We start from the raw sequence: 21,558 nt of genomic DNA on the forward strand, positions 1-21,558 counted from the left end.
ACTGAAATATTTTCAACCTTTTGATGATATTCTAATTTACTGGCCAGCACCTGTATACAAAGAGGGGAACGGAAAACGCCGACCCAGAAGGGGTTGAGGATTAACTGAAGAAAAATACTAATACTAACAGCAGTCCTGAGAAGCAGGACAGCTCAGGCAGATCCAAAATCAAAGTCTAAAGCCGGTCCGAAGTCGAGTTACCAAAAGTCTAATCCTAATTCCAAATTTCCAAAAGCGAGTTAAATACCAAAGTCGAAACGAGTCTAATAACGAAGTTTTAATCAGCCAAGCACACCAGGAGAAGAGAATAGTATAAACTCTTCTGAGCCTATACTACCCTGAACCTTCTCAAAGAACTGTGGGCAGGAGAGCAGCCTTTAACAGCTGCCCATGATTGCCCAATTACATACAGCTGAGACAGGCGAGGCAGAAACCACCAAGGCCATCTTGTGGCCGAAAAGGGGCAGAGCATGTAACCCCCCTCCCGAGAATAATTGGGGGGTCTCAAAAAGGGCCAACAATTATTCCAAAAAAATAAACGAGGTCTCCCGCTAACTATACACAAAACACTACCTAACTCACCAGTGTTCACTCATGGAACACTGAAGGTGGGCCGATTAAACACAAATTATCACACAGTGCTGATCCCCAGCACCGCAGAGTGTTCCCGAGATGCCTGCCAAAAAGCAGACAACACTAGCCTCCATTGGTTCCAACTCTACCCAAAATAACAGAATCAGACCAGGGCTTGAGGGATTACTTTTACTGGAATTCTTACCAGAATCTGCAAGCGCTCTCCTACGGCCCTGTACAACAACCTCTGACCACAATGAAAATGGGTCAGGAGTTGAGCTGGAAGTCTGTAGTCATGGTGCAGACCCAAGCAATGGTGTCTGGGAGTTCTGCATGGATGTTTCATTTTCAAACTGACTGACGAGGTTCTTGGCCAGTGACTGCACCAAAAGTCCAAAACGGTCTGCCTTTTTAGTGTTTCATTCGTGCTGCTTTGCACTGGTAAAACTGTCATTTGTGCTGCTTCGTGCAGGTAAAACTGTCGTTGTGCTGCTTCGTGCTGGTAAAACTCGTTTGTGCAACTTTGTGCAGGTAAAACTGTCGTTTAGGGCTGCTTCATTGCAGGTAAAACTGTCGTTTGGGCTGCTTCGTGCAGGTAAAACTGTCGTTTGGGCTGCTTTGTGCAGGTAAAACGATTGTTTGTGCAGGTAAAACGATTGTTTGTGCAGGTAAAACTGTCGTTTGGGCTGCTTCGTGCAGGTAAAACTGTCGTTTGGGCTGCTTCGTGCAGGTAAAACGATCGTTTGTGCTGCGTAAAATGGCCGTTTGTGTTGCTTCGTGCTGGTAAAACTGTCGTTTGTGCAACTTCGTGCAGGTAAAACTGTCGTTTGTGCAACTTCGTGCAGGTAAAACTGTCGTTGTGCAACTTCGTGCAGGTAAAACTGTCGTTGTTCCAGCTGTGGGGGAAACCGGGTACTCCGGTTTCCCCCACAGATCACAACATGCCCTATAGGTAAAATAATAATAATAATAATAATAAATTGTAAGTCGCTTTGGGTAAAAGCGTCTGCTAAGCACATAAACATAAACATAAACATTTCAACTCTGGTTGTGCTGCTTCGTGCAGGTAAAACTGTCGTTAAAAGTCTTAAATTTTCTCCAAAATGTACGCCGCGCCCTATGGTGCGGTGCGCCTATTGTGTTGTTGTGAGATGTGAACGTAGTAGAAGACAAGGGGTGTGGCGTGAACGTGTGGACGTGAGCGAAGACAGACCTGTGGATTTGCCACATCGTCATCAAAATCCTCGCTGTTTGACTCGGACTCCGGCTGTGAGTCTCCGTCCACTTCCTCTGCTTCCAGTTCAAAAAACAGCCGTACTATCTGAACTGCCTGGTGGACATTTATCCTTCTCATTATCCTTTATTAAAGCCTAATAAAAGCCTACTAAACTGCAGTGACAATATATCTGTCCAGGTCGCTCCAAAATATGAAGTTTACCGTCAATATCTGTCTGTTTGTTGTTACTACGTTCGCACCACTCCTTTCCCCGCGAAGCGGCTCCTTTTTGCGCACATCTCGTTACGCGTGCAGCCTTCCTCTCTCTCTCAGCTACATAATGATGCTTTTTATCAATTGAATATGTGAGACTTCCACCAACAGCAAAAGGATCTCATGTTTTTGTGGGGGGTTTTTATGTTCACAAGCACATTCCCTCTCACGGATTACTAAACTGCTGTTTTGACAAGTGTTCAGATTGTCTAAAAATAGGTCGTTTTTTTTAGTTTAGTATAATGGGCTCGACACACGGGACGCGACATCGCCTCTCCTCCATTTTCAATGAGACATGCGCGCTGCCGCGGATCGCCTCCTGTGTATCAGGTAATAAAAGCGACAGTGACAAATTTCGCTGATTGCGGTCGTTTGTCGCCTCCCGTGTGTCGAGCCCACAACTCCGCTTTTACGTTGCCTATTAACAAAATTTAAAAACTGGAATGTAGTTTATAGTCTCCTTTTTGAAGCTGAATTAAAACCGAAACTCAGGGAGGTGGAGTCTTGCTGCTACAGCGTCCCAAATCAGACCTGTTCTAAAGACGCAGATACGCATCCATGGACCCCAGAGGGTTAATAAAACACAATTCAAATCACACTATTTTCTTAGGCCTATTAATAACACACATATGATTTTGTTCATGTGGAAAGCAACTACCGGTAAACACATTCTGAACTTCAACACAGCGCATCAACGCTTGAAGCGGCGCTGCGAGCAGCTGTGACCCAAAAAGTATCAGAACCACTCTCGGCGCATGCGCAATCATGCATCAGCACTGCTCGCCCGCTATTTCATTAATAACACACGTTGTTTGTTTTTAATTCTACACGTTTTTTTACTCACAAAGATTGTCAAAAAAGCATGCTTGTCGTGTTCATGTCAAATTAAACTGATCACAAAACACAGATTTACTTTCTTTATTTCATTTTCCTCATCCAACCCCCATAAATCCCTGTGTGTCCTCCTGCAGCACTCCCGGTGTACGCCCGGCTTTAGTAGGGAGACTCGCGATTATCGCTTTGTCGCACATGTCTCATTGAAAATGAATGGAGGAGAGGGGAAGTTGCCTCCCGTGTGTCGAGCCCATTAGAAGAGCACAGGCCGTCGGCGCACGCAATGAGGACGTGCACGTGTGCTCCAAACCAGGTCTGAACCAGGACTAGACCAGTAAAGTGAAGCTTGCTTTGGGGTGTTTATAATTTTCACAATGTCTGGCTTGCACTGATATGTTCCGAGTCCCGAGCCCGCACAGATGTTTTACCGGTACGTTTTACCATGCCCCCGCCTACGCCCTATAACCTGGTGCACCTTTTGTATGTGTTAAATACCAAAAAGACACCCGTAACTGAAGCTGCGCCCTATGACACGGTGCGCCCTATGGTTGTGGAAATACGGTACTCATTATTTCTGTTTTTGGTCTTGTTACAACCCATCTAGGAGGGGCCATTTCCATTTTCCACCAACCCCAAGCAAACCACACCTGTCCCTATTTAAAATTATATTATTTACATTATTAACAACTGAAACAATCTTAAAGAGACAATAGAACTGTTCTAGATTTGTTTAGATTGTACCTTTCTAACAGAAGTTAGAATGTCTGTAGAAACCAAATCATGTCAAATTCTACTGATCTGCTCTGTGGGGTACCCCAAGGCTCTGTTTTGGGTCCACTGTTTCTGCTGTACATACACCCTCTTGGACAGATAATGAATTATTTTCATAATGTCTCTTATCACCTATATGCAGAGGGTATTCAGCTGTACTGCTTCTTTAAGGATTCTGAGCTCTACAAACTGTCTGAATTACTAGAGTGATTATCAGCTATCACCAGCTGGCTAGAAGATTACTTCCTTCAGTTAAACTCTTAAAAAACGGAATCATTGCCCCTGAGTGCATGGTTCCCCTGATTAGACGAAAACTTGGTAATTTATCCTCTGCTGTCAAGACGAACTTCAGGAATTTGGGTATCGTTTTTGACCAATCAATGTCTCTTGAAGGTCACTCAAAAACATTGGTCCAAAACTGTTTTTATCACTTAAGAAATATCTTCAAACTGCAAGGATTGGTGTCTAAACATGAACGTGAAATGGTTCTCCATGCCTTTTTCTCCTGTCTAGATTACTGTAACACTTTTCACATGTTTTAACAAAAAAGCTCTTGACAGCCTTCAGTTGGTCCAGAACTCTGCAGCGAGGCTCCTAACTGGAGAAAACAGAAGAGCACACATCACTCCTATTCTAATGTATCTGCACTGGTTACCCGTTAACTTTGGAGTTCATTTTAGAATCCTGACTAGAACTTTCAGGGCTCTACATGGTCAAGCTCCTCTCTATATTTCTGAACTGTTGAAGCCTTATGCCCCTACCCGAGGCCTGAGGTCCACCCACCAGAACTATCTAGAAGTTCCAAAGACCAGATATAAAAGTTGAGGTGATGGCTTCTTCCAGATTGTTGCACCCCAACTTTGGAATGATCTTCCTTAATCTTTTTAAACCAATAGTGTTGGATGATCGCTTACATACAGACACTAATCACAGAGCGTACTCTGCTGGTTGGCGACCTTTCTCATGGACTAGTAAGTCTTTAAAATATGAATACATTAAGACACAATGTGACTGTTACATTCCCCTCTGGAGTCTAGGAGGTTCTGAGAGGGATGTCCAATATTTAGACTCTTCTGTGATGTTAAAATGACTAGAGTTAGCCACTTGTATGGGTTTGGTGTGTCACCGGGTTAACTATACCACAACAAAAAACTGTTTTCACAAATGTCCTAACTGGACTTATCTTTCTTCTACAAAACTTTAAGTACCAACACAGGGGTCACAAACTATGAGAGGAAGCTACGTATAAGAAAATATGTGTCATTTAAGTAAAAGAGTAAGTAATAAAACACTGGTAAAACAGGCTAAAATAGATCAAAATCAGCTAAAAGCTATACAGGTTCTTCTAAAAAAAATTTGCATATTGTGATAAAGTTCATTATTTTCTGTAATGTACTGATAAACAGACTTTCATATATATTAGATTCATTACACACAACTGAAGTAGTTCAAGCCTTTTATTGTTTCTAATATTGATGTGTAGCGTGTTAATCTACATACTAGAATCAACACTGTTTGCTATCAGTTGTTAGATTCTGAGAATGATCAAGCAAATTAGCATATGAAGCTTATATCATGTATAAATATCCAGGATACTTAAATAATCAATAGAAGTTCATACACCAACCTGCTTGGTCTATATTTAATCCAAAGATTAGTATTTAATTTAAGACAATTAAATTTAATAGCAAAAGTTTATTTTTTGAATCAGAAGTTAGGACTCTTTGCATATTCAATAACCAAGAATATTTATACCACTCTGTGTTTCATTTCAAAGATGAGGTAGAGTTTAAAAGTTAAGAATTTATTACTAACAATTTTAAACTTGACAATTTGAAATGACAATTCAGAAATGAAAATTTCGAACAGAGAATTTGATATTAAACTTGTTTTAAAGGCAAACCTGTGATTGAATGAAAGCTAAATTGAAAATGCGAGTTTGGATGTGTGAATGTTCTCAGGTTGGAAATGATGGTTTGCAGCTAACTGAGTTGTTTCTTAGGAAGAACAGCATCAAATACCATCTTGTGTGCTACCTCACCCAGCAAGACGACCCTCTGTGTGGATCCAGAGGTCAAGGAGGATGTTGTCAGCCTCAGGGTACTCGGTCCGGTAGAGAAGACGCGAGTAGAACCGAACCTCTGGTCCAGAGATGTCGCAGGGTACACAGTGTCGAGCGTCTGGCTTAATTCTGAAGAAGTTTTGCATCTTACTTCTCAAAATCAATAACTCTGAAGGAGTTTTGCGTCAGCTGGTTATCGTGCGTTTATTCGAAGCTATTCTATCGGCGTGACAGAACAGCAGGTGGAGATTCGGGCGGCCGTTCCCTCGTCTCCTCGTATGGTTCAAGAACTGAACTTTTGCTGCTGGAAATTTAGTTTTAACAAAACCCTCAGAACACGCCCACTCAGAGCAAGAAAGCTTTGGTCATGAGTCAAAGACATGTGATGGCAGTTTAACTTTTACCCTGGATAAGCCCTCTGCGTTGGATGGATAAAATGGAGGATGACCTTCTGGTTTGCTGAACACACATAACCGATCATCACAATAATCATTATTAACCCAAAGCATAATAATTCATTTCAGTAATTAAGATACATTTACTGAACCAAGAGATTACTTATGATGATTGTAATACAGTAATAAAGTCAAAGAGTTTATTAAAATTATTATTTAAAATTATTGTTATCTTCAAGTGTCCTTCATTCTGGGACGGAACAGCAGCAGATAAAGATGATATTCAGCAGACATCATGGCTCCTGGATTAATCTGTGGAACCAAAAGTTACAGTCTGACCCTGCCTGACCCAGCTGGGAAATTGTGACCTTTGTCACAAATTAGAGGCCCTTCGTGACGCTACAGATGATTTTGGCATACAGCTCATGAAAACCCAAAATTCCTATCTAAAAAGATTAGCATATCATGAAAAGGTTCTCTAAACGAGCTATTAACCTAATCATCTGAATCAACTAATTAACTCTAAACACCTGCAAAAGATTCCTGAGGCTTTTAAAAACTCCCAGCCTGGATCATTACTCAAAACCGCAATCATGGGTAAGACTGCCGACCTGACTGCTGTCCAGAAGGCCATCATTGACACCCTCAAGCAAGAGGGTAAGACACAGACAGAAATTTCTTAGCGAATAGGCTGTTCCCAGAGTGCTGTATCAAGGCATCGCAGTGGGAAGTCAGTGGGAAGGAAAAAGTGTGGCAGAAAACGCTGCACAACGAGAAGATGTGACCGGACCCTGAATAAGATTGTGGAGAAGGACCGATTCCAGACCTTGGGGGGCCTGCAGAAGCAGTGGACTGAGTCTGGAGTAGAAACATCCAGAGCCACCGTGTACAGGCGTGTGCAGGAAATGGGCTACAGGTGCCGCATTCCCCAGGTCAAGCCACTTTTGAACCAGAAACAGCGGCAGAAGCGCCTGACCTGGGCTACAGAGAAGCAGCACTGGACTGTTGCTCAGTGGTCCAAAGTACTTTTTTCAGATGAAAGCAAATTTTGCATGTCATTTGGAAATCAAGGTGCCAGAGTCTGGAGGAAGACTGGGCAGAGGGAAATGCCAAAATGCCTGAAGTCCAATGTCAAGTACCCAAAGTCAGTAATGGTCAGGGGTGCCATGTCAGCTGCTGGTGTTGGTCCACTATGTTTTATCAAGGGCAGGGTTAATGCAGCTAGCTATCAGGAGATTTTGGAGCACTTCATGCTTCCATCTGCTGAAAAGCTTCATGGAGATGAAGATTTAATTTTTCAGCACGACCTAGCACCTGCTCACAGTGCCAAAACCACTGGTAAATGGTTTACTGACCATGGTATTGCTGTGCTCAATTGGCCTGCCAACGCTCCTGACCTAAACCCCATAGATAATCTGTGGGATATTGTGAAGAGAAAGTTGAGAGATGCAAGACCCAACACTCGGGATGAGCTTAAGGCTGCTATCGAAGCATCCTGGGCCTCCATAACACCTCAGCAGTGCCATAGACCGATTGCCTCCATGCCACGCTGCATTAAAGCAGTCATTTTTGCAGAAGAATTCCCAACGAAGTATTGAGTACATAACTGAACATAATTATTTGAAGGTTGATTTTTTTATATTAAAAACACTTTTCTTTTATTGGTCGGATGAAAGATGCCAAGTTTTTTAGATAGGAATTTTGGGTTTTCATGAGCTGTATGCCAAAATCATCAATATTGGAAACAATAAATGGCTTGAACTACTTCAGTTGTGTGTAATGAATCTAATATATATGAAGGGTCTAATGTTTATCAGTACATTACAGACAATAATGAACTTTATCACAATATGCTAATTTTTTTAGAAGGACCTGTACTAAAAAGGTGAGTCTTGAGCCTGGCCTTAAAAACAAGAACACTCTCTATGGCCCTGAGGCCTTCTGGCAGACTATTCCAGAGGTGAGGGCCATAAAACTGGAAGGATGCCTCGCCTTGGGAGTGTGTCCTCACTTTTGGAATGACGAGGAGATGGCTGCCAGAGGAGTGCAGGGACCGCAAAGGCTTGTATCTGTGAAGCAGTTCTGAGAGATAAGAAGGCCCAAGACCATTAAGACAATTTAAAAACCATTAAAAGAACCTTAAAGTCGATCCTAAAAGGTACAGGAAGCCAATGCATCTTGTTTAAGACAGGTGTAATGTGCTCCTGCCTCCTGGTTTTTGTCAGGAGACAAGCTGCTGAATTTTGTGGAAGTTGTAAACCTGAGCTACTCTTTTTTTTCTTCTTGTTAGTATCAGCGGAAGGGAGGCCCATGGCTCGTTTCGCTGGGTGGGGAAGGGGGGTGGGGACCACGCTTAGCCTGGCGGGTGACCAAGTATTATGAAGCACTGGGGTAAACCCTGCCCTTTATGGGCATGTTCTTGTAAAACCAGCAGAAACCACCCAAAGACATAATAATTACCGCATGAGTGAATGAATGAAGCTTGAGACAGTTGCTGTTGTTTTCCAGGCACACATGGTAAACGTCATTTGTGTTGTTACTGTGATTAGCTAAAGACAAAACACCACCTCCACTCTGTTTTACTCTTGGTATACACAACACTGAGACAATTTAATGTAAATATTACATGGATTGTGTTTGCAGGTGTCAGACAGACCCATGTGAGCAGTGTACCCATCAGGGTCAGTACCATGCAGTTGGAGAAAGATGGGGAGCAGATCAGTGCCAGTTGTGCTACTGTCATCCTAATGTCACCGTGCAGTGTGCCCCATATTGCCAGTATGATGTCACTGGATGCCCTCAGGTAATGTTTGTGTGTGTGTGTGTGTGTGTGTGTGTGTGTGTGTGTGTGTGTGTGTGTGTGTGTGTGTGTGTGTGTGTGTGTGTGTGTGTAGTAAAGGCCAAAAGTTTGGACACTCCTTCTCCTTCAATGTGTTTTCCGTATCTTCTTGACCATGGTCATTTACAACGGGACTAACAAGTGCTAAACACCTCTGGGAACTCCCTCCAGACTGTTGGAAAACCATCTCAGGTGACTACCTCTTGAAGCTCATCAGGAGAATACCAAGAGTGTGTAAATCATTAATCAGAGCAAAGGGTGGCTTTTACGAAGAAAATGGAATATAAAACATGTTTTCAGTTATTTCACCTGTTTTGCTTACGAATTAAAGAATTAAAATGCCACAAATTAAGCACTTGAATTTTCTATTTCAGAGCAGAGTTTCATATCGAGACAATCTTTTTAATTTGAGAGTTAGATTTTATATTATTGCTCTCAAAACTTGTAATGCTTGCACTCAACATGCCTGCTCTCTTTCAGATATACTCTGTTCTCCTTCAGATCTTTGTTTCTGCGCTCATATTTAACCTTCTTACACTGGTATTAGCTTCTCACGTGAAAACATTTTCTCTGCACAGATCAAAACTGCCCCCACAAGTCTGTCTCACATATTTTTTCTGCTCTCGCTCAAAACTTGGATGTATAATCTCCCAGCAACTGCTCAGCCAATAGGAGAACTGTATGGAACTGGGTGATGAAAAACGTCGTGGGATGTGCTCAATTTTAAAGCGGGTTATCCCAGATATATGAATACGTAGACGCCCAATTGGGCACTGGAACAGCTTCACCACCATATTGGATGGGTCTCCTCCACTCCAAAGTCAATGCAGAGCAGTGACTGTAAGAAAAGATGCAGAGTGAACAACTACGCCCGTTTCTGTGCCACCTACGGTTGCAACAACTGGCGTACAATTGAAAACAAGTCAAGGGTGCATGGGACTAGGGAGCTGCTGCCCCCCTCCAGAGGTGCTTGGGTTGCCTCGGGGGAGGACTACTGGTGATTGTGAGTGGGGCCCCTTGGGGGTCTTGCCGGTGGCCACGGGTCACTGCCTGGCAGCTGCATTGTCCCTGAGCAGCTCTTGGTGGGGGCCTGGGGGCTCGAGGTGTGTGGGTGGCCGACCCTGTGTGGGGATCTGGGCAGGGCCTTGGGGGTCGGGTCCTGACATGTATGCTGCCGGGAAGAAGGCGGGAACATGCGGCAGCGCCTGGCTCGGGCTCTGTGGCCTCAGGTAGACCTTGGCTCCTCTGCTGCCCATCACAGGGGAGGGGCATGTCCAGGAGGGGAAGGACCCAACCGTACCTGGATGTCCTATGTCTTATATATTCTGGAAGTTGTGCCGTTATGGCTGCTCTCGTGACTGCCTGTACCTGTTTTTGTCTACATGTGTATGTTTAACCTTGGTCAGGTTGTGTTTGCGGAGTCAAGTTCCTATGCTCTGGGTCTCTGGAGCGCTGGCAGTAAAGCTGATTCTGATTCTGATTCTGAAATGCAGGGATGGGAGTAGATATTCTGCTGGATTGGTGCCCTCGGACTCCGTGGAGCTCTGCGATGCTGCTGCTTTGGGCCCTGGCAAGATGGGCTGGGGTCTCCATGCCCTGGGTGGCATTTTGGCAACAGAGGAGCCTATTGGGGCCAGTGGGGAAGCTGGCTCCCTGGAGGGCTTAGGCCAACCAGCCATTCTTACCCATCCCCACACATTTTTTATCCTCCTGCTCCCTCACATCATCACACAAACATGCACATAGGACCCTGGGGGCTGGACAAGTCAGGGGGTGCAGGTATGGACCCCATTTCCGCATTCCTGTGGCAGTCTGCCCCTCAATTTTATTTGCACCTTAAACACTTCCACTGACGACATTCCACACAAACACACACTTAGGGCCTTGGGAGTGAGCACATTCAACGTCATTTGGCAGGCGGATCTTTCAGCCTCATCCCGAGTGCCGGTGCCCACTTCCAATTTTAAACTGCACTTAGACACTGAGGGCTGTGGGTGCAAGTGGGGTGGTGTTGTGGCATCAGCTGGCATAGGCCAGACAATGCCCGCACTGCCCGCTCACCACAGCCATGGAATACACCTCATCAACATGCACTAACACTAAATTGGAACCGGCGGAGGGAGACTAGGGGTCTTAGCACATCTCTGTTGTTGCTTGGCTTCCTGGGGCTGGAGGCTAGGAGGGGGATCTGGCTGTCTGGTTGGGGTCGGGGGTGGTGGGTTGCTTTTCTCAGCGTTGGGTGGGGGAGCCTGCTCATCAGCACCCCAGCAGAAAGGGTTGAAGTCTGGGAACCGGTGATGGTTGTACCCCATGTCCAGCAGTACCGGGACCAGAGTGAATAGGGTGTGTATAGGGAGCATGAGTGGGTGTCTGGCGTGCATTTTTGTAAGTCTTAGGCTTTATGTGTATGTGTGAGCATGAGGGAGGGAGTGTGTGACTGTGTCTGTGTATGACTGTATATGTCAGGTGGGGCCACTGACTCCTCCCCTCTCCTGGGACTTCTTTTGATGCTATACATCTTCGTCTCCCGTGTACACACACAGGTGATAGCTTGCTCTTGTTGTATTGTTGTGTGTCCCTTTTCTGCAGGTCTAGAAGCAGACCCTTGTTTACTTCCGGTTTCTTTCATGAAGTGTTTACAGCATGGACAATGAGGTGTTGATCCTGGCAGTGGAGGGACTTAGCACACTAAATGACAAACATCCTTTTTATAAGGATAACATGAAAACCTAGATCAGACTTAAGCCTTTTGAGTGTCATTTTCCTGGATCGAGGGATTTTGTGATCTCGCGAGCCCAGCGAGAAAGCCGTTCCATGCCCAAGACTTTCCTGGTGTGTATTGGGGGCGACGGTGGCACAGGAGTTAAGTGCTCGCCCCATAATCTGAAGGTTGCAGGTTCGAGTCCTGCTCAGTCTGTCGCTGTCATTGTGTCCTTGGGCAAGACAGTTAACCCACGTTGCCTGCTAGTGGTGGTCGGAGGGACCGGTGGCGCCAGTGCTCGGCAGCCTCGCCCTTGTCAGTGTGCCCCAGGGCAGCTGTGGCTACATTGTAGCTCTTCCCCACCAGTGTGTGAATGTGTGAATTGTGTTGTAAAGCGACTTGGGGGTTTCATGACTCTAGAAGGCGCTATATCAAATACAGGCCATTTACCATTTACTGGACTGCATTGAAGCTCATGAGTAAACTTCTCCGCTGCTATTCCGCGTCGCTGATGTTCCAGTGTGAAATAGGGTCCATGTTCAGGTTAGTTTTACCTGGAAACACAATATAAATCTGCACTGCACTGGCTCCCGGTAAAATATCGAGCTCAGTTTAAAATCTTAACTCTCGTTTATAAGGCCCTCCAGGGCAGTGCCCCCTCGTATATTATTGCGCTTTTGAACAGGTATGCTCCATCTCGGGCTCTTCGCTCAGCCGAGCAGGAACTTCTGGTGGTCCCCCGGTCGAAGTTTCGATCGAGGGGTAGTCGTTGTTGGGTATTTTTATAAATGTACCTTTTTGAGACCTAAAAGATGCCCATTACACATCATGAATCTCTGTGTTGGTATGTTCATAAAAAGGTTGAGCAAAGATGTTAATTGAGAGAACTCTGTAACTTGAGAAGGTCCGCCTTCTCCCCCCATCCATTTGGTGAATAAAGCCCCTGAAGAACTGGGAGCACAGGGGAGTGACGTGGGGGAAGCCTCGGAGGAGGTTTCTCTGCGTTAACTCTCCATGCATTTGGAGACTCAGGGTAAAATGTCTTCCTTGTTGTCATGTGGGTTTATTTCAGGTTCCAGGGTTATGGAGGTTAAGTATTATCTACCAGATAATTGCAGAATGCAGGTATACAGAACAGGTGAGGATAAAGCTTTGAGGCTGAAGCAGAATGGGGCCTGGTTGAGCTACACACATGGACATTACAAATAATCAATTTACTCTCTCTCTCTATCAAAGGGTGTGTCGTCCTTTAAGGTAATATGGGATAAAATCAAATTACCTAACAGTCGTGCTTTTTCTATTTTGGCTCCAACTCTGTGGAACGAATTGCCACTGAGCATTAGGCAGGCTCCATCCCTTCAAGTTTTTAAGTCTCGTTTAAAGACTCATTTTTATCTGATTGCGTTTCAGCGCTAGGGTCACTTGAATTGCCCTAACATTATGGTTTTAACTATTCTTCTTTTTATACCGGATGCTTGATTTTATTTTGTCTGACATTTGTTTTTTTTAATCGATTGGTCTCATTCCAATATCTCTTATCTGTAATGCTGTTTGCTTGCTATTTTATGATTTTATGTTTTTATCGTGCTTTTATGCCCATGTATTGAGAATGTTTTTCTTTTAATGATGTTGTTCAGCACCTTGGGCTTCGGATAATGTTGTAGAAGGTGCTATACAAATAAAATCTGATTGATTGATTGATTGATTAAATGTGGAAAAACACATTCCACCTAAAAGTCAAATGTTTTAGTGTCACTGAGCAAAATTTGTACGTGATCCTCTTCATCAGTAACCTGCCTCCCACCGTGGGTTTAACATGATTCCCTCAACTGGAAACTCATTTTGTTTTTATTCATCAAAACACCAAATAAGATTAGTTTCACTTGTGAAGTTCTTCCTGTTTGTGCAGCATTTACAGGTGGATCTCCTAAAACGAGAGTATGTAGTCCAGTTGTCACCTCCTGAATGGATTCTGGAACAAAGTTCTTGTTGGCGGTCTGGAGAAAGCAGAGAAAAAAATAAACATATTTACATGATCAGTTTTATTAATAAAGACGTAGAAACCTCCTAATTCATAACTGTGTCGTGTTTTGCTGATGTCTGAGCATCAAAGCAGTAAGATGGCTTAGGAGAGCCTGCAGCCTGCACACCTGAATGGTTACGGCCCGACTCTCCACATAAACAGGAAAAACAGAAAATGATGAGTCATGGTGAAAAGGCTTGCTCAAACATAAATGTGCCCCAGAAAGTAAAAGAACTGCAAAGCTGAATGTAAAGTTTAGGGCAGCAGTAGCAGTGGGGTTATTTCTCATTTAGATCAGGAACCCAGAGATTTTTAGGAATCTAGAGAACAGTGTTCCTGCAGGTTCTGTCGACACACGATCGACCAGATGAGCAAGAATACCTGTGAGGTGACATCTGGGAGGCAGAAGCAGCACGCTTCAGGAGCATCACCTGCTATCTCTAGAAATCCTGCTAGATGAATCCAGACGTGACGGTCTCCTGCTAGCCTGATGTATCTCTGTTAAAAGTGAGGAAACCAGAATGCTCCATCCGTTTGTGGTAAAGCTCTGCAATCTCTCATCTTTCTGACCTCATCTCTCCTTTCCTTTTGTAGTTCACGAACAGCAAACACAGCAGCACCTACTTTTACACATAAACAATCCTGTAGTGTGTTTTTCAAAGAAATATAACTAAAACCTTTAAGACCGGCGGGAGCGCCGGCGCTCCCTTTTGCATATCTGTGTTCAAATGCTTGTACAACTGAAACTATAAGATAGAACAACATTTTTTTCATATTAAACCGGAGGAGTTACACCTATATCTCACACACTGATCATGTCCCAGAGCGCTGGGTGTTTCCGCTAATGAGTTTGCAAAAAAACAACCAAAAGGCGCAAATGAGAAAAGTGTATTCATTCAGAGACAGACACAGTGTTGTTCTGATCTGCAGCTCACAGGGCTTCACACGCTAGAATAAACGTCATCACGTTGTCAACATGAAATGTCACATGATTATCACTCACCCAATCACCTGCTTTGACGTCATTTTCCCACGAACTGTAGTTCTTTGTATTCCCAGTCTTTCGGCTTTTTCTTGTGCTTTTTCACAATACTACATTTAGACAAACACATCCTACACACATAACACACCCACTACAAACTCCCGATACACTCACATACCACTACAAACTCCCGACATACTCACACACCACTACAAACTCCCAACACACTCACATACCACTACAAACTCCCGACACACTCACATACCACTACAAACTCCCGACACACTCACATACCACTACAAACTCCCAACACACTCACATACCACTACAAACTCCAAACACACACATACCACTACAAACTCCCGACACACTCACATACCACTACAAACTCCCGACACACTCACATACCACTACAAACTCCCAACACACTCACATACCACTACAAACTCCCAACACACTCACACACCACTACAAACTCCCAACACACTCACATACCACTACAAACTCCCGACACACTCACATACCACTACAAACTCCCAACACACTCACATACCACTACAAACTCCCAACACACTCACATACCACTACAAACTCCCGACATACTCACACACCACTACAAACTCCCAACACACTCACACCACTACAAACTCCCGACACACTCACATACCACTACAAACTCCCAACACACTCATATACCACTACAAACTCCCAACACACTCACATACCACTACAAACTCCCGACATACTCACACACCACTACAAACTCCCAACACACTCACATACCACTACAAACTCCCGACACACTCACATACCACTACAAACTCCCAACACACTCACATACCACTACAAACTCCCAACACACTCACACACCACTACAAACTCCCAACACACTCACATACCACTACAAACTCCCGACACACTCACATACCACTACAAACTCCCAACACACTCACATACCACTACAAACTCCCAACACACTCACATACCACTACAAACTCCCGACACACTCACATACCACTACAAACTCCCAACACACTCACACCACTACAAACTCCCGACACACTCACATACCACTACAAACTCCCAACACACTCACATACCACTACAAACTCCCAACACACTCACATACCACTACAAACTCCCGACATACTCACACACCACTACAAACTCCCAACACACTCACACCACTACAAACTCCCGACATACTCACACACCACTACAAACTCCCGACATACTCACACACCACTACAATCAATCAATCAATCAATCAATCAATCAATCAAATTTTATTTGTATAGCACCTTCTACAACATTATCCGAAGCCCAAGGTGCTGAAAACTCCCGACACACTCACACACCACTACAAACTTCCGACATACTCACACCACTACAAATTCCCGACACACTCATACCACTACAAACTCCCGACACACTCACACACCACTACAAACTCCCGACACACTCACACACCACTACAAACTCCCGACACACTCACACACCACTACAAACTCCCAACACCACTGTGAACGTTTTGATGACTCACAGGCCCGCCAAACGATACATCCTCCCTCCTGGAAGCGGTTGACGCCACGTAGGGTCGCAGGGGGTGGGGGGGTGGGGTCAGGTGCCTATCTCCAGCGGTCAATGGGCAATCAGGCGGGTTACACCCTAGACAGAGAGCCAGTCCATCGCAGGGCAATACAGAGACACACAGGACAAACAATCTCTCTCTCTCTCTCTCACACACACACACACACACACACACACACACACACACACACACCTAAGGACAATTTAGAAAGACCAATTAACCTGACAGTCATGTTTTTGGACTGTGGGAGGAAGCCGGAGTACCCGGAAAGAACCCACGCATGCACAGGGAGAACATGCAAACTCCATGCAGAAAGATCCCAGGCTGGGAAGCGAATCCAGGACTCCTCACGTATATATTCATGCAATATTCTTTGTTATTGTTAGGCCTATTGTTAGGCAGATTTGAGGGAGAAGAGAGTATGTTTGAAAGAGAGCAGACATTTTGAGAGCAATATTATAAAATCTTATTCTCAAATTAAAAAGTTGGTCTCTTGATATGAATTGAAAATGCAAGTGCTCAATTTGTGGTATTTTAATTCTTCCATAGTTAGGTACATAACTCCTCATGTGTTCATTCATAGTTTTGATGCCTTCAGTGAGAATCTCCGAATGTAAATGGCCATGAAGGTAAATACAACACATTGAATGAGAAGGTGTGTCCACACTTGTTGCCTGTGCTGTATACGTGTGTGTGTGTGTGTGTGTGTGTGTGTGTGTGTGTGTGTGTGTGTGTGTGTGTGTGTGTGTGTGTGTGTGTGTGTGTGTGTGTGTGTGTGTGTGTGTGTGTGTGTGTGTGTGGTTTCTGCTTGTTCACTAACGTGTGCATCTGTGTTTACCAAAGCAGTAGTTTTTGGGGTTTAGCACTTTCAGCAGAGGCCTACAGCTGTGCTCTGTCATAAAGGAATCCCAAGTCTAACATGGCTCCTGTGATTTCTTTGTTATTAGTCTTTTTCACTTGAAGTCAGCAGGATCATTCAGGTCAGCAAGCAGAATTTGGCTGGTTACAAATAGTTTTTTCCCACTTATCTAACTCTGGTATTTATGTGAACAGACAAACTTTCCGTTCTGAGTGGAATATCTCTACTTATTTTACTTGTAGAGTTTTAGTAATTCAGTTTACGCACAGCTGTGTGTAAATTCTGCTCCTTCCATCCAGCCATCCTTTTTTAGCTGCTTATGCGGGGTCGGGTCGCGGGGGCAGTAGCCTAAGCAGGGAGGCCCAGACTTACCTCTCCCCAGCGACTTGGGCCAGCACTTCCGGGGGAATCCCAAGGTGTATCCTGGCCAGGTGAGAGACGTAGTCCCTCCAGCTTGTCCTGGATCTTCCTTTAGGTCTCCTCCCAGTTGGACATTCCTGGAAAACCTCACCAGGGAGGTGTCCACGAGGTATCCTAACCAGATGCCCGAGCCACTTCAGCTGGCTCCTCTCGATGTGGAGGAGCAGCAGGTCTACTCAAAGCCACTCCCAGATGACCAAGCTTCTCACTCTATCTCTAATAGAGAGCCACTCTGCAGAGAAAACTTGTTTCGGCCGCTTGTATCCACGATTTCGTTCTTTTGGTCACTACCCAAAGCTCATGACCATAGGTGAGGGTAGGAACGCAGATCCACCGGTAAATCGAAAGCTTTGTCTTCTGGCTCAGCTCTCTCTTGACCACGACAGACCGGTACAACACCCGCATCACTGCAGACGCAACACCAATCCACCTATCGATCTCATGCTCCAGTTTTCCCTCACTCGTGAACAAGACCCTGAGATACTTAAACTCCTCCTCTTGAGGCAGGACCTCATCCCTGACCTGGAGAAGGCATTCTACTATTTTCTGACTCAAGACCATCGTCTCAGATTTAGAGGAGCTGATTCTCATCCCAGCTACTTCACACTCGGCTGCGAACCGCTCCAGCGAAAGCTGAAGATCACGTTCTGATGAAGCCAACAGGACCACATCATCTGCAAAAAGCAGAGACCCGATCCTCAGGCCACCAAAACAGGTCCCGTCAATCAGTATTGTTTTTGGCGGGCATCTTAGTTGTAGTTTTAGTCTTGACAACGAAAATGCATTTAGTCTAATCTGTAAAGGTTTTAAAGAGTTTAGTTTTTAATTTTACAAACATTAAACAAAGTTTTATTCTCTAACAAATGAAAGTATAGGTCAGACTCTGAGCTGTTGGAGTGAGTATCATACATCATTCATTTTATAGCGGGACACAATTTCAGCTAACCCAGATTCTGTAAAACAAAAATCCCCAGACTGGTATCATTTTTTTTAGCTTTAATGATAATCACAATAATGTATATAATTTACTGATGCAGATCTGTGCATCATTCTGTAGATTTTCACTAAATGTTTGATTTTATTTCCTTAACAGAATGGCCTCTTAAGGAGCATACAGAGTATTCTACACAACATTTATACAGAAATAAAGAAATGTGTTTGTTTCATTTATTATTTGAGTCATCAGCCCTCCATCTTAGTGTTAGTGATAACACTATACCCTCTAAGGGTATAGAGCTGTCCCAGTGTTCCATGGGCAGGATGAAAACCACACAGCTCCTCCTGAATTCGAGGTTCGACAATTTGTTAGACCCTACTCTCCAGAATCCCTGAATAGACTTTACCAGGGAGGCTCAGGAGTAGGGTTGGTAATTGAAAACCAGTTCTTGTTTAGAACCAGTTCCCATTGTTCAAATTCCCAGAAATCGTTCGCCACTTTTGCAAGCGATTACCCTTATCAATTCAAGGTGGCGCAAATGAAGTCACTGCGCACGATGCGTAGCTTACGGAAGCAGGAAAATATGGCTGCTAAGTGATAGAAATGCTGAAAAGTTTGGTTATATTTTACAAGAAACAGCAACAACAGGGTAATACACGCAAAGTAGATTACGAATATGCAAAAGCCCAAAAGCCTTTGGGCACAAAATATGTGATAACTTAAAGTTATTGACATGTTTTGACCTGCACTGGACAAGTGGATTTCATTGCAGTAGCAGCGGTGATGTTCGCACATCTTCTGTTAATACTGCCTATCATGTTAGCCTCATTTACCTTATATATACACACCTCCACACTAGCTGACTCTAGTGACAAAGATCTGACCTGTGGCCTAAGGTATCCTGGTGCTAAGAGCACATGTGGACACTTTTTTGTCTGAACATTGTCTTCATTATGGTCAATCCATGACTAGCACAGCATTCCAATAAAACACAGCTCAAAGTCAGATCAGGAGGGCCATTCCTCCTAACCACACCTCTCCAGGTCTCACTGTCGTTGCCCACATGAGCGTTAAAATCCCCCATCAGAACGAGGGAGTCACCAGAAGGAGCACTCTCCAGCACCTCCTCCAAGGACTCCAAAAAGGGTGGGCAGTCTGAACTGTAGTTTGGTGCATAAGGACAGACAGCAGTCAGCACCCGTCCCCCACATGCAGGCAGAGGGAGGCTACCCTCTCATTCACGGGGGTAAACCCCAACGTGCAGGCACCAAGATGGGGGCAACTAGGATGCCCACCCCTGTTTGGCGCTTCTCAATGGGGACAACTCCAGAGTGATAGAGTGTCCAGACCCTCTAAAGGAAACTGGTTCTGGAGCCATAGCCATGCTATGAGGTGAGTCCAACTATATCTAGCCAGAACCTCTCAACCTCGCACACCATCTCCGACTTCTTCCTCACCAAAGATGTGAAATTCCATCTACTGAGAGCCAGCTTCTGTAGCTACCACCCTTCACACTTTGCATCTGTAACGTCCAGCAATGGTCAGTTTTCACCTACAGAGTGACCTACATGCCACCGGTCATCTACAGACATAAATTCCATTCTCTAAGGTGGATTTTACATTCTATCTTCCAACAAGCCACAAGATTCTGCAGCTCTGAACACATGATAACGTATTGTCAACAAACTGTTCCCGTTTCAAGGCCTAAGCTTCCCTTATCGCTTCTACAGTATTCCTCATGCCTCTGAATAAAGTGAACACTTTTACCACTCATAAGTTACATAATCATTAAATAATAATATGGTTGAATGAACAAATGTTATATGAATACTAATGAAGTGTTTTGATTAATCTATGCTTAAATTACTGTGGTTGAAATGAATTTTATTATAACAATGAACCATTTTGGTGTTATGATCAGTAATGTTTGATTTAACAAGTGAATCATTATCTACACTCAGACACAATGTTCATTAGAGATAAATTAAAGTAATTTCTGCACATAGATATTTTCTTACCCACAAATCAGAGCATCCTGTATCTGAAAGAAGGCGTGATGTTCTGAGGTTTATTTGTTAACACCTCTTAACATAGCACTTCCCGACTGGCCAGGTAATCAAAAATGGCGATCATTAAAACAGTGCTCACTTCGCCATGAGTCAGTTCTAGAGAAAACTATGGACCGGCCATCCGGAGCAAAAACCTCTTTAACCCAAAGCATCTTTTGACAAGCTGTCAAAAACCTGCTACACGCTGAAGCTGACACAGCAAACGGTTCCCGCAGAACAAAGCTGATACAGGTCCGACTCCCTAAAGCCCCCTTCAGACAGGCCATGAAAAACAGAAATGTTCCGGACTCTGTCCATAAGACCTTTGTGTCTAAATACAAACATCCGGATAACGTTTTCCGTAATTTAACCGGACGACGCCCCTAGTAACAGGTCCGGATTTGTTACGGACAAGGTGGCTGCTTCAGACTGGTGAGGTAAAGTTCCGGACTGGGAGGAGGGGACCGGGGGATGCTGTGCGCACCTAGTTAGCCCACTGCTGTAGCATGCGGCGAACCATGGCAGCTCGCCTCCTACGGTACCGTTTAGATGCACGACGGAGCGCTTCACACCGCTTCAGTGTTTCCTTTAACCATTGAGCTTCATCATCCAGGTCTTTTATGCATCTTCGTGTGCGCAGAATTATGCTTAACATAAGTCCGACACCCCACCCCCCACCCCCCCACCCCCCTTAGACATCTGGAACTTTTCCCTGCTGTGTGAACGCAGCCGAAAGGTCAAGTTCCGGTACAAAATTTGTGTGTCTGAAAGCACAGTTCCGTTAAAAACCGGATTGAATTGTCCACACATATTCCAGAATGTCTATCTGAAAAGGGCTTAGGTGTCCTTCTAGACGCAAACTAGTTCCAACCTGTTGTGACTCGGGAAACATCTCTGGACTGGAGAGTTGGTGCTGCAGTTAATCTACTGAACCTTGGTGCCCAGAGGTCATCCGACCTTCCTGACCTCCAGATCTGCGAAGAGGGTCTCCAAAAAGGGTGAGGTAGACACAGCATGAATTGCATCTGATGTGG

The 21,558-nt window shown here is 44.5% G+C and overlaps 1 protein-coding gene across 1 annotated transcript in view; it reads left to right on the forward strand.

The window, feature by feature from the left end:
* Window positions 1-21,558, forward strand: part of sspo (SCO-spondin) — a 603,219-nt gene that overhangs the window by 296,846 nt on the left and 284,815 nt on the right. Inside the window, 1 exon segment of the mRNA XM_054751251.2 lies at window positions 8,768-8,927. Within this exon segment, the coding sequence (XP_054607226.2) occupies window positions 8,768-8,927 (160 nt within the window).

Source organism: Nothobranchius furzeri, chromosome 7, assembly GCF_043380555.1.
Source record: "Nothobranchius furzeri strain GRZ-AD chromosome 7, NfurGRZ-RIMD1, whole genome shotgun sequence".
Classification (NCBI taxonomy): domain Eukaryota; kingdom Metazoa; phylum Chordata; class Actinopteri; order Cyprinodontiformes; family Nothobranchiidae; genus Nothobranchius; species Nothobranchius furzeri.